Source organism: Papaver somniferum, chromosome 2 (genome assembly GCF_003573695.1).
Source record: "Papaver somniferum cultivar HN1 chromosome 2, ASM357369v1, whole genome shotgun sequence".
NCBI classification, from domain to species: Eukaryota; Viridiplantae; Streptophyta; class Magnoliopsida; order Ranunculales; family Papaveraceae; genus Papaver; species Papaver somniferum.
In genome coordinates this window covers 216,094,966-216,109,882 of record NC_039359.1, presented here as the reverse complement: position 1 = coordinate 216,109,882, position 14,917 = coordinate 216,094,966, and the positions used below count along the sequence as shown (strand labels likewise).

Genomic DNA, 14,917 nt, shown 5'->3' with positions numbered 1-14,917 from the left:
CATATAATAGCATACAAATATGAGGCAATCGGGGTGATGACCTTGTTCAGGAACAATCTTGGTAAAAATATCCCTGTATACAAGCGGTTCCCTCTTTATATCCACGATTTGTGGTGATAGATTCAGTTCATCATATCTTTGGATCAAATACGGCATACAAGCCTTTGCCATTATGAGAGCTTGTTTCTTGCAGTTATATTTATAGCCTTCAAGACTGTTATAGTAGTTCCACTCAACCTCTGAAAAGTCATACTCTAACAATGTCCAATGTGTACCAGCAGGGTTTTCCTTTTTCATATAGTTTATTGGAATGAACATTCTCTCAACTTCAATAGGGAGATTCAAGATGAATTCTCCAACAAATTTGGCAATCCCATCTTTCTCCTTTGTTTTAACAAAGAACTACAAAATAAATATTTTTTAGGAAAAAAAAGTTAGTGGATGCAATTGAAAGGGTGCACAACAGGTGTAGAAAACAATGTTGAATAACTTGTTATGCAGTTCAATCTAGTTGCATAACATTTTATGCAGAAGTAATTATATGGGCATAAGATAATATGCAGGAATGACTTGTTATGTAGCAAAATGATTTTATTTTCTTGACTTACCCAAGCATCTGGCGTATGAATGCAGACTCCGCATACCTATGTTCAACACTATCAGCCATCTTTTCATTTTCCCGCTTCCTGAACAATCTATAACTGTAGTAGCGTACTACTTGGTCTTCTAAGTATTCATTGTTCATTAGCTTCCTTATTATATCTCCGTGAATCCGAATATCCCACAAGTACGGGTCTTCTCCTTCTCTGATACTCCAAGCCGAATTTCTGCAGATGACATAAGACATAATTGGTGAGATGTTTTATTCAAGTGACATGCGGCAGAACCATAAATTATAGGGTTGTGTTATGCATGGGTTTTTTTAAGCATAACTTGTTATGCATTTATTTCATAAGAAGCATAACCTGTAATGCATTGATTTCTTAAACAAGCATAATAAATATAACAACATTTTTTGCATAACTGAACATGCATTAAACATTGGAGTTGCATAACATGTGATGTAGATATTTTAAACAATGTATAATTAACCATGCATTAAACATTGGGATATGCATGACATATTATGCAAACAAGCATAAAGGTAATTTTGATGTACTTACAGGCTGTTGGCATTCTCAAAGTATGTCTCCAGTACTTCCATCATGGATGGTTCTATTGTATCCTTGTAATCTTGAAAGCATTCCATTGTTTCCAGCGGAGGTAATTTTCTGAACAGCAAGCCAGCAGACGTACGAGGATTTTCTTCTTCAACTTTATTCTCATCAGGCTAGTCTTTTTGCTTCTGCTGCTTCCCTAGCTCACAATCTTTGAGTAGTACACTGGTTGTCCTTTGATTCCATGTTGTCCTTTCCTTGATTCTTCTTACCTTGCTTCCTGGTTGCTTCCCATCCTCTTCTGCCTTGTTTGCTTTTCGCTTCAATACTGACTTTTTCGTCAATGGTGACCTCTTCAAAAAATTTGTTCTTGGTATAAACTCCACTCCTACGTCTTCTTCCTAGAGATTCATGTAACCAAAATGTGTTAGATATAAACAGTTTATTATGAAATTAAGTAAATAGTTGATTAAACAGCAAAATAACATTATAGTAAACAGTTTATAGTTGATTAAAAATAATAAGTAGTACATAGTTGATTTGAAATTAATAAAAATACCATAACAAAGATGTTATGTTGCTTTTCTAAAAGTTTTAAAATACAAAATCTGTCTATATTTTAGGTACCAGGTTTTGTGAAATTATCTCCATCTCAGCATCTTCATTATAGTCTTTTTTCTTTTTCAGCATCTTGTGTGGCACCAGGTGTTAAAGGATTCTCAACCACCATCTCCTTCTCTGCATCAACAACCATCTCAACAGCTACTTGTTGTGGCTTTTCATCCACTGGCTCTTCTGGTTGTTGTGGTTCTTCAGTTTGATGTTGTGGTATCTCAACAGCGGGTTGTTGTAGATTTTCAGCTTGCTGTTGTAGTCCACCAGCATCATCTTTAATTGCATCAACAGGTTGTGATAAATGCAGATTAAATGTGGGCACCACATATTCTTCTGCTTTATTCTGAGTTTCTGGAAGAATGTCATCATCACCACAGGCCAAAAAGTCTCTTTCCTGTGCTTCAAGTCTTTCTTGTGTTGTTTCTATATTTGGTGTTGTCTCCAATTCCACTTGAGTTTCTGTTTCCTTATCGTCGCTGGAGAGATTAACAGCTTTTTCCATGTCCATGAACTTGAAAGGTGAAGACTGGATACCTTGACAAGACGTTTGGTCTTGGCTATCGAGTATGATAACTTCTGACACTGATTCTTGTGTAGGTGGTTCAGTTGAAGATACCAGTTCAACAAGAGTCTCATTCCTTGGCAAGTTTTGGCTCAGTGGGTCGCTTGAAACAGTTGATTATACATTGACACTAGGTCCACCTGACGACTCCTCTTGCACTTCTATGTTGCCACAATCAACGAGCTATTCCTTCACGTAATTATACAACTTTTCATTGAAGTCTACTTCACTCTGTCTATTCCTCTCCTGAGTCTGCTTCATGTCTTTTAGCTTTGCTTCAATGATCTGCAACCTTGCTTCAGCACTATCGGGGGGACACGTTTCTTGTTCAATGATCTTAATCGCATCCAGAAATGCTTCTTCATACTTGCCCTGTTGTCTTCAAGATTCATTGCGACGAGATCATATATCTCTTTCCTTTTTATTGGTTTTCTTGGTTCACATAATTCCATCTCCATTGCACTATACTCATCTCTAAATTTCTCGTTATACTGCAACATGATTAATGACACTCATCAAAGGAATGCATAAAAAATATAACAACATTTTTTATATGCATAACCTGTGATGCAGCTAATCTAAACAATGCATAACTAGTCATGCATTTAATATTGGAACTGAATAATATGTCATGCATTGATTTGTTAAGGTGCATAACTTATTATGCATTTAAAAACACAACCCTTCTTAACTCCTTTTCAATATTGAAAAATGCATAACAGGTCATGCATTCATATATTCGGCTGCATAACATGTTATGCATTGATTTATTAAGGTGCATAACTTATTATGCAGTTATCCTTTTTTGCTAACGTAACTTATTATGCATTCATTTTTAAGGAATTTAGAGATACTGTCATAGATGCATGAAGGTCAATTATAAATCATGAAATGTTCACAAACAGGTACCTTTAAGAACGTAATATTCTTCTTGAGCATTGCTTTCTTCATTGCTGCCAAGTCCCACTTCGCAGCTCTCGGTGTAGCATTGGAAACTGACCTTGACGATGTCTGATGATATCTCATCTATGTTAGAATGCTCAGCCAACCAAAGCTGCAAAAAATAATAACTAATAAGATATTTGTATCCAAGAAAGTAATATTTATTGACAGATGTTATGAAAGTAAAAAAAAAACTAACTCACAAGAGAATATAAGTGCAACCACTGCAATTCCTGATATGAAGATTGTTCTTTTGACAGTCTTGATGCCTCCATCAGGTGTTCATGAATAAGATCAGGAAAGAGACAGAGTCCATGGTTTCCAAATCCTTAACCAAACCAACATACGAGACGTCTAAATTGTCTCCACTTGAACGACAAAAGAACAAGACGACTAGCATGTAAAGGAGATAAGGCAGACAACTTCCTCTTCATGACCTTTCTTATCAAGTTTTTCCAACACCAGCCTTTCAATATCATCTATCCACACCTTTGTTACCCGTGCTTTGGGATCTTTGCTGATAAATCCTGGCTTTGTTTTGAATGGGAATTGCTTGACGGGGGATGTGACTGAGTCAGCTCTATCTCTGCCTTCGAAGTCAGAATATCATTTCCTCTGTCTCCTTCAATTCTTGGAATCAGAAATGTAACAGCAAGCTCACTAGACGTTGATGCTATGGACTTGTTTTCAGACAACTTGAATGAATGTTGATTCAAATCTTCATGGTCATATGATAGAAAGACTTCATCCATCAGCTTGTTGCTCTTACCATCCAAGTATGCCATGTTTGCAGCATATAACCAGTTATAGAACTTTCCAAACACACACATTCATCATGTTAGCCTGCAACGGATTCAAACCACCTCTGTCTTTTATCTTACTAAACAAGTGACCTACCCTAAGGAAACCTGCTCTATAAGTACCTCCTTGAACTGCAGATTTGGTTTTAGGTTTAACTGCATAAACAAAAGAACAAAAAAAATGCATTTTAGAACTGCTATTTTAGAACAACAAAGGAATGCATAACAAATATAACAACAATTTTTTTATATGCATAACCTGTGATGCAGCAAGTCTAAACAATGCATAACTAGTCATGCATTTAATATTGGAACTGAATAATATGTCATGCATTGATTTGTTAAGGTGCATAACTTATTATGCATTTAAAAACACAACCCTGCTTAACTTATTATGCATTTAACCAACATGCCTCTTTCTCAGGCATGCATAAACCATTATGCAGATTTTTTACCATGCACAATCTATCATGCACTACTAGTTAATACTACATAAACAAACAGTTGACTGCATAACGTATTCTACATATTTTTTAAGAAGGCACAATATGTTATGCATTTGTTTTTTTAACAAGCATAATGTGTTTTACATACAAAAAAGCAGGTAAATGATAAGAGAAGTTTATTAACTGATGCATAACAGGAACAGGAAGGAATTCAACGCACCTTGTTTATAGACAACACATTGCTTATTAGATTCTTCTTCTTTTTCCTCTTCACTATCGGATCTTTCGATTTGCTTCTTCATCCTTTTCAGGTCTTTCGATTGTTTGGGTTCATGTCTTTTTCTTTTCTTCTGATGATCAACTGCTTGCCTCACTGAAACAGGCCAAATCATATTGAAACAAATCAATGACACCAATTAAACAATATATCACATAGAAGATACCACAAGAAAATCTTACCATCTTCGGCATCATTTGTATTATCATCCTCATTATCTGTATCATCACCCAATACTTCCTTTGGTGCAGCTTTCTTTGCTTTCTTCCCTTAGTAGATTTTTCAGACCTAGGTGAACTAGGTGATACTTGAGGTGACACCTGATCTTTTAATCTCTGCGACTTCCTTGACGGGGTTGCTTCAGGATCTTTTCAACACACAAATAAATAAGCTATTTAAGTTATGCAGTAACTTTGGTAAGCAGATGAAAGTTAAAATTTAAACAGATGAAAATTAAAAAGCAACACTTAAAAATAGGTGTTATGCAGTGTGTTTTTTTTGTAAGCATAACCTGTCATGCATCTGCATAACAAGTTACACACATTAATTTGATGTTGCATACCCCGTCATGCATCTGCAGAACAAGTAATGTAGATTTATTTTATGCATAATCACACACGAGAACTAGTTATGCATACCAGAGCCTTTCTTACTCTTCTTCACAGCATCTCCCTTTGCCTTGATTTGCATCTCCTTCAGTGTTTTGACACTATCAATTTCTTCTTGTTCATCTTCAACATCAGTAGGTAAAATCACATTGAGGAGAAAATTATGTTAAAATCGAAGAAGAATAAAGTGATAACTCAAAAAAAAATTATGGGTATTCAGGATGAAACTCTCACCAGAAACAGTTTTCTTTTTAGGTTTACTCTTTTTTTCTGGTTCATCATCGGCAATTACTGTAACAAAATTTAAGATTAAAAAAAATAAATTCAAAAAAAAACAAAATCAAACACTAACAGATGAAGCTAATGATAAATCTCACCGGGTTTTTTATGTTCCTTCGACTTCATTTTTCCTTCGGTTTTCCCTTCTTCATCTGAAGCATCAAGAACAAAAATTAAAATCGAAAATCAAATAAAATCAAATGTACCGAATGCATGCAAGAATAAGATCGATTAAACTAGTTTTAGTACCTAATTTCTTCTCTTTTGATTTCTGAAGACGTGTTTTTGTTGGTGTTTCATCCATTTTGGTTCTACTGAATTCTAGGGTTAAGGTTTTTTAGAGTTTGAAATTGATTTTAGGTTTTGATCAACTTCAATCATCGGTTTTAAATGATTGATTTGTTTGAATGATGTAGAAGAAAATCTTTGCAGATCCGTTACAGTGTTTATGGAGGAATAGGAATAGAAAAACGGATGAAGAATAAATGAGAAGAAGAGAAAAGAAATGGGTGAGAGGAATAAATGTTCTGACCGTTTTCGGGAGTTAATAGAACTGCCCAGAACAGCTGAAGGGTAATTGAGGAACTCTGCACGTTTTTAATAATTTTAAATAATGTTGGGTGCGACTGACGGTAAGAAAAAAAAAATTCTGGGCATGCGCCTAATTTTCCCATCGAAGATTGACTTCTGGCGAGAAAACTGGTGTGGTGCCTTGGATTCCTCGGTAAGTGACTATCTAGAGTTGGACGTCACCGACATTCAAAATATGGTAGCTGATTTTATAGTGAATGGCAACTGGGTCATCCCAGATTATATGCCAAAACTTCATGGAGAGATGCAACAAAACATCCAGGAGACTCCTTTTGCTCTACATACTGAGGATAAAATGACTTGGACTCATAGCAATACAGGTGGAGTTACTATGAAGACGACGCTTGAGTTTTGTAGGCCTAGAAGACCCGTCGATATCGATTTCTCAGATCTTTGGGATATAAAAAAACCACCCCAGGAGAGCTGGCGTTGTTTGGAAGTTATTACATAATCGTATACCTACTGATGATATAGTCCTCTTTTCAGGAATTACTTCGGCAAATTGCTGCAACCTCTGTACAGTACGGAATTGTGGCAAAAATCAACAACATTTGTTTTTTGAATGCTTGTATGCAATTAGTTTTTGGAATTGGTTGGGTAGTATTTTCAATATGTGTCTACATGCAACTTGTGTTCGAGAAATGTTTGCTATTATTCGATCTTACAGCGGTAGTTCTCAAATTAAGCAATTTTTATGGGTAGTAGTGATCAATTGCATGTTTATGGTTGATTTGGTATATAAGGAATCGGTTGCGTTTCCATCACGAGATAATTAGTATTCAGCAAACAACTATGAAACTGAAGGGTTTAATTAGTGAATCTGGTAAGCTTAGGAAGGGTCATATGAATAACACTTTAGATGATCTTTACATTCTCAGATTTTTGAAGGTTGAAGGCATAACTCGTAAAGCTATGAAGATTATAGAGGTGATTTGGCAGCCACCTCTTTATGGATGGATCAAAATTAATGCTGATGGATGCTCGTTTGGGAATCCATGTCCTTGTTGGTTGTGGGGTGGTGTTTCGCAATAACAATTGTCTAGTGGTTGGTAGTCTCGCAAAATCGATTGGAGTGGATACTTCAGTTTCAGCTGAGTTCTGGGGTACCATATTTGCGTTTAGGATTGCTCGTTCAAGAGGACTGTCTCGTATTTGGTTCGAATGCGACTCGATGCATGTCATTAAAGCTTCATCGGATTATCTCTAGTGCCTTGGAAACTAGCTGTTCATTGGTCTAATTGCATGAAATTCTTATCGACTATTCAGTTTAGGTACTCTCACATTTATATAGAGGGTAATGCGATGGCAGATTTATTAGCAAAGTGGGGAGCAACCACGGGATCTCACTCGTGGGACGGACCCCCTAATTTTATCCGATCGCCGTGGGAGTTGACAGATCAAGTTTACCTGTGTTTAGTTTTCGGTAACTTGTAACATTTTTTCTTTATCTTTTCCCTTCTTGTTCTTTTGAGGTTCTGGCCTAGTCCCCTCTTTCTTTTTTGTTGCCTTTATTAATAAATCCTCTTAGGAGCTTTCCCTAAATGTCCTAAAACTGTAGCAAATATGATATTTTGTTTCCTATTGGTCGAGACAAAACCTAAGCAATTTAGGAATTAATGTATCTTGTGGACGATGGGTACAAAACCCTAGCCAAAGTTGAAAAATCGAAATAAGATAAAACCATGACTGACTAGATCAGTCACGGATGGGGATCGATCTTGCCACTTGGCCGACCAATCTAGTATGTTCCACACCTCCCATGGACGACAAAGCATGTCCCAATATAGTAGCTACTTGATGCCCCCTTATTAATATACCAACCAAATCGCTCATATCCTACATGCTCCGCTCTTGCCAATCAAATCGCGCATAACCTACATGCTCAGCTCCGTCCAATCAGATCGCTCATAGCCTACCTGTTCTGCGATGGACAATCAGATCGCTTATAACTTACCTTCCGCGCTCCGGGAAATCTAACTAGTATGGATCATCCCATGACCTGACAATCATGTCTCATGGTGTTTACCTGTCACCCCTCTTCCATTCTGACCAATCAGAATGCTCGAAGCTAATCAGCCAACTTGGTCGGTCTCCAAATTCACATGTCGACCAATCATATATCTTCAGCTTGGTCGGCCATCCCTCCCTTCCGACCAATCACATCTCTTTAACTTGGTCGGACGACATCCAAAAGATCACCCAAGGTTGTCTGAACAGCTGGGCGCAATTCGTAAAGAATTTAAGTATGAGTTATATGCCAAAAGTTTCGTATCGATGTATAGTATAACATACTAAAATACCACATCAATGGGATTAACGAGCTAAACGATACAACTTAAAGAGCGAGTTAGGTCATAGATGAAAACTAACAAATTTCCTCTTGAATTCTTCATGAGTTTTTACTGTCGATCTATTGTCACATCTTAAAATATCTCAAAATCTAAATATTACCACGAGGGAAGATTAGAAATTTTCTTCTGATAAGAATGGTTGGGGTCAACCATCAAAATTTGAGTTCGTATGAAGATTCTACAGTTGAGTTAAGTAGGTGACTTCTTTCGAAACATGTTTCTTTTACTGGAATGCAAGAACCGACACATAGTAATTGCTTGTCCTTTCACCGGGGTCACTACTCAAGTGCCAAATACTTGTGTTGCCATTTCTACCAATTCTCATGTTCTAAGAGTTGCATCCATAATTCAAGATTTTTCTAATTTACCGTTTGAGTGTGAGTTTTAAGACTAGTATCTATAACAGAGTCTCTACCAGAATCTGTGTTAGTTGTAATGAATCAGTTAATGATTCTGATGTAGAACCACCTGTAGGTTACCTGCATGTTAGTAACTGAAAAAACTGGGGTCTAACAACCATACCCAATATTTCTTTTAGGAAATCTGTATGAACAAACTCCAACATATAATTATAAGAGAATCAACTAGACCGTCAGACTCAATCAAGGAAAGTATATCCAAGAGTTGTATCTCTGTTTCTCAATGTAATCAACAAATCAAACAGATAGAATCCGTGAGCCTGATTATTATGAGAAACAACTTGAACGGTACCAAAGACCAATGTTCAAGTGGCAATTAATTTATACCAACAACCAAAGGTTGGATTATCTAATTGATTGAACTACGCACAACCTGTGATATTTCAATTATATAAAAAAATAAAATGCTGAAAGAAATAACACAGACACCAGAAATTTTGTTAACGAGGAAACCGCAAACGCAGAAAAACCCGGGACCTATTCCAGATTTGAACACCACATTGTATTAAGCCGCTACATACACTAGACTACTGCAAGTTAACTTCGGACTGAAATGTAGTAGAGCCCTAACCAATCTTATACCGATCAAGGTATAGTTGCGTTCCTTACGCCTATGAATCCCAGCAGGACTCTACGCACTTGATTACATTAGCTGATCTCACCCACAACTAAGAGTTGCAACGGCCCAAAGTCGAAGACTTGCTAAACAAATCTGTCTCACACAGAAAAGTCTATTGGATAGATAAATCTGTCTCACATAGAAATACATATGAGTTTTGTTCTGTCTTTTGATTAATCAAGGTGAATAGGAACCATTAATATCAATCACCTCACAATAATCTTAATCATATGCTATTCAAACAAGATATTGTGGAATCACAAACGATGAGACGAAGATGTTTGTGATTACTTTTTATCTTACCTATCTGAGATTAAATCTCGAGCAAATCTTAGAGAAGATAATACTCAATACGATAAAACAAAGTAAGATCAGAACATGCAACTACAGAGAAAATAGTTGGGTCTGGCTTCACAATCCCAACGAAGTCTTTAAGTAGTTAACCTATCATGGTTTTAGGAATAACCTAGGTTAAAGGAGAATCGACTCTAGTCGCAACTAGTATCACACATGATGTGTGGGGATTAGATTTCCCAGTTGCTAGAATTATCCCTTATATAGTCTTCAAATCATAGTTTGCAATCAATGTTACCTTGGTAACAAAGCTTTTAATATTCATCGTTAGATAAAAACCTGATTAGACTCAAGCTAATATCTTTCAACCGTTAGATTGAACTTAGCTTGTTACACACAAATGAAATGACTTCATTTAGATATGGGTATCGGTACCTAATCGTGTACACTTGGTTGGTTCAACAATAGTTAACCGAAGTTAGCCATATGAACACTTTCATATCAACCTTGTTCATCTTAACAAAACTAGTTCAAATGACTCAAATGAAACTAGTTATAGAGTTAATTCAGTTGTTTATATTCTCATAGAAGTATACAAGACATAATTGAAGCAAAATCGATTTTGATTCACTCGAATAAATTCATGAACATTATAGGAACGGTTTGCAAAAGATTGCATTCCTTAATTTATAAATGTATTAGTTCATGAACAAACCGATTTTAGAACATAACCCACTCAAGTATGCAAACGGGTATGCATACCTAAGTAGTTAGCCGGACTTGGTCTGGGTTCGCCAGTATGCGAACGGGTACTCATACCGTCGTACACCACCAAACTCGGTTGAATTTCGGACTTGAACGGGTATGCGTACTAAGTTCCCGGACTTCAACTGACAAATCAGTACGCATATGGTATGCATACTAAGGTTCCCGGACTTGGAAACTTTCAACAGTTAGCAAACAAGTACGCATATTATGTTATATCTAATTAATGGTAAATTGTTCTAAACTCCCATTTCAATCATTAAAACATTATTAGAAGACGACAATAGCTGTCTCACATAAACTATTAGCTTCAAAGCAATTTTCAAGTGATCAAATGATCAATACGAAACATTCCGAGTCTACACCAAATGACTATCTCACACAAATCAGGCGATTTTCACATGATCATCTTTTGACTTTCGTCAAGAATATAAGATGAACTTGGTTAAAGAGAAAGCTTATCAATACATATTTCGACAAATATGTAAGCGAGTTAAACTCAGCTCGAAATACCAAATGTGTATACTCGAAGTTTATATAGCTATACGAACTTTGTATCAAATAGGAGATAGAGTAGAAATAGACTTTTGAGTGATATATGAGTTCAAGTCTCCACATACTTTTTGTTGATGAAGTTCCACTAGATCCCTTTAGTATTTCTTCTTCTTCAACCGATGAACCCCGTGAAGTCTAAAGCTCAACTACACATTCTATCCTAATCCGAGACTTATCTATAAGTAGACTAGATAAAAATCAAGACTCATAGTACTTGACAAAAAATCTTGAGATAGCAACGCTTGGGAGTTCGACCGAGCAGTGCTCTAACAGTAACCAGTAGAGTCGGCGAGCCTTTCTCTTTTGTTTGTTTCCTTTAAATAGTCAAGTGTCTAGTCCTGTAATCTTTATCATTTCAATCTATATCAGAATGTAGTTTTCTACATTTCTCAATGAGTATAATAAGTTATTTGGTATTTTGATTTTTTATGTTAAGTTTTTTTAAGTATACTTTGGCTTGGTTACCAACAACTTTGATGTGTTGGATGAATTTGTTGAATGAACATATATAATTTTTCTTTCAAATAACAAATTAAGTAAAGTTCAACTTATAATGTTTTCTTATTATTAGAAAAATCTGACATATCGTAAAACAAACTTATACTTTTGTCGAGGTCCGCTGATATGGAGACCGAATTATTAGCTAGCAGAACCTCTAGACCTGTAAATCAGACTAACATCCAAACCTTTATATGAAGAAAGTACACCGAAATACTAGTTTTTTTTTTTCTAAAAAGAAAATACCCATTGAGACATCTCTATTTATCTAGCTTAGATAAAAAGCTGCGATATTACACATGACAACTGATCATAAATTTATGGAAATTACAATAGGAAACTAGGGTTTAGATCCTTTCTACCGAAACTGTCTGTCACCCTATCCCAACCTATTACAAAGTACTACGATTTTTTTTTATGTCTTTTTTTTTTTGTGTAAAACAGTTAATCATTTATTGCTTCTTCATCTCTTACTTTGTACTCCAAAATATGAAATTGAATTATAATTCTCCATATCTAGTATAGAATGAGCAAAACGTGAACCCTTTAGTAATCTATATTTAATTCTAAGATTCAATGAAAAATATAATTTTAGTGGTATTAGGAGGCAGGAGTTCAAATTTAAAATTGAGTTTTTGAGTGTGTTATTAAAGGGGATGCAGATTAGATCCATGTTTGTTTCGAAGTAAACATGTTAGCTTCTTATTTCTTAACTAGTAATAGATGTTTCAAGAGTGAAATATTTGTGTTTGATGAATATTAATGGTTATTGAAGAAATTCAATTTTATAATATCATAATAATTTTAAGGAAATAGTTTTTTTTTATGGAATGATGAATCTTAATCAGAAAAAAGAATCTGATTTATTATTGTTACCATTGGGTTCATTGATTCAATTTATAGAAATATAAATTAAATTTATGAATATAGATTCATCGATTTTACAAATAATTATTTAAGTAAGCTACATGAAATTGAGTTCCAACGATTTGTAAAAACCACTGTGGCATTCTACTTTGACAGGAGAGAAGGAGGAGGAGAAAAACTCAATTAATTAGAAAAATGCCGTAACAAATAAATAAAAAGATAATGGGGTTAATTCTAAGATCGAGAGAATACTAAGAATTTAAACATTGTGAAACATAACTTTGTGATAAAAGGAAAGGCAGGTAAAGATATACCAATCAACGTCTTAGAGAAGTATCAAATTGAAGTTGTTATTGAATAATCTTAAAGAGAAAGGTAAGGAAAAGCATGTGGTTTCCCTTGTTTTCCTTTACATCCTTCTCGAGGTGTTTTTCACAACCCCCACGGGAACATCATTTGATTTCGACTACATGGGTTTGGTTAAAGACATTGAGACTATGAACTCTGTTTCTTTTCCTGATTTTAGTCCACAATCACCTCATGAGTAGCATACGAAAAGTGAAAAAGAAAATCTCAGTCTGAGAAATTGTGGCGGATGCACACTATATTTGTTGGTATGTCAACTTCCTTGTTATCATAATTTATAAAGATCCCAAATGTATGCACAAAGCCTAAATGTATGATTGATTTTGACAACTTTGGTTAGCCAAACACTACGGTGGGATAGATAATTTTCGGCATAGATCAGATGAAGCCAGAAAACTAATAATTTGTATGGAAATTTTAGGCCCTTCAATATTTGATATTCAAATCTATTAAAACAATATAACATTTTTTCCCAACTTTACAACTAATTATTAGTTTATCGAAACTACACTTGACAACTAATAAGTTGTATGGAAATTTTAGACCCTAAGGTATTTGAAGTTCAAATATTTTAAAACAAAAAAAACATATTATTGATTTATTTTTGATAAAAATATGAAAATATTACGTTTGGCAACTGATCCTAAATTTATGATAATTACACTTGAAAACTAACCAATGAAAATTTTAGACCCTTCAATATTTGAAGTTCAATATTTTATAATATGAAATTGCACATCATCCTTTTCTAATAAACAAACCGAGATTCTACACAAGACAATGATAATCACCACGTTATCAACATTAAGATTTTCATGGAAAATGTTTCGATGATTTAACTCTTTTAGAACAAGTAAGAAACAAAACATTATAATATATTAATTTAAATTATAACATAATATTCAAAAATAATATAATGATTGCATTAATAGTTTTTAAAAATGAAACATCTAACCTTGGAATCCCATTATCCCAACATCTACGAATGAACTTCATCTAGCTAAAACTACTTTTTCGCTGAGGAAATCTCACATATATGACTTATCAGTTAGTTATCGTAAAATACAAGTAAAATATTCGGAGATGTGGTAAACTTTAACATAGTGTTTGAAAAACCTCAAGTAATATAAAACATGATTTGAGTACCGTGATATGTAATTTTGTTGCCTAAAAAACTCTTCGGATGTGTATTTCCTTCCGATAGTAAGCCAGTTCCCAAACGCGCCACGATAAGTCACTGCAATTTTATCAGGTTCATCATTTCTGAAGCTTGCTGAAAAATCGATCAGAACACCAAGTACTTATTTTCAGAATGGTTTCTCGAGGTGCCTAAGTATACCAATTAATCTTCAGACATGCATTAAAATTAAGTAAGAAATAAATTTAATTTTGTGAATTGGCGTATCATCGAGATTTCCTTCTCTGCCTTGGGTATTATTTAACAAACATATGAAGTATTGATTTGTAGGTTTATAGATAATTTCTCTCTATGCTAAAGACTGATTTTGAACAACTAATTTGGACTTTTTAGGTTTGGGTGGCTAGATTTAACGAGGTCCAAAGGTAAATTATTTACTTTCAAAAGTAATATCAACTCTTTGATAAGTTTCTGCGCTATCTCATGTCGTACACTAACGAGTGTTGGGGCTTTGTAGGTATATGGGTCGTAATTCGGAGGAAATTGGAGTTACTGGTCGCCAGCTATCAGCAACTTCTATAAGATCCGCTTCTCGTCCTGATGGGGATGTTAACCGAACAATCTTCCTCGATAATTTAGACTCGGAAGTGACTACCAGTCAACTTCTAGAGGTTCGTTTGTGAAGACCTTCACTTGTTTTTCTCTAAAAATTCGATTATTATATATCTCTGAAAGTATATGGTGTTCCTTATAGGTTTTTAGTAACTT

The 14,917-nt window shown here is 34.9% G+C and overlaps 1 protein-coding gene across 1 annotated transcript; it reads right to left on the bottom strand.

The window, feature by feature from the left end:
- Positions 1-1,361: 1,361 nt before the first annotated feature.
- LOC113352852 (protein split ends-like) lies at positions 1,362-5,489 on the bottom strand. Its single transcript, XM_026596615.1, has 4 exons — positions 5,438-5,489; positions 4,982-5,068; positions 4,743-4,895; positions 1,362-1,558 (listed from the first exon to the last, which is right to left on the bottom strand). The coding sequence occupies exons 1-4, from the start codon at positions 5,487-5,489 to the stop codon at positions 1,362-1,364; spliced, it is 489 nt and encodes a 162-aa protein (XP_026452400.1).
- Positions 5,490-14,917: the final 9,428 nt, after the last annotated feature.

What these genes read in the sequence shown, in the direction of transcription:
- LOC113352852 (XM_026596615.1), bottom strand. Translation starts at nt 5,489, where the DNA reads ATGCAAATCAAGGCAAAGGGAGATGCTGTGAAGAAGAGTAAGAAAGGC. An exon ending in GAAGAGTAAGAAAGGCTCTG is followed by an intron (nt 5,069 to 5,437) that starts GTATGCATAACT and finishes AAATCTACTAAG; the next exon opens with GGAAGAAAGCAAAGAAAGCT. An exon ending in ATGTGTTGTCTATAAACAAG is followed by an intron (nt 1,559 to 4,742) that starts GTGCGTTGAATT and finishes ATGAATCTCTAG; the next exon opens with GAAGAAGACGTAGGAGTGGA.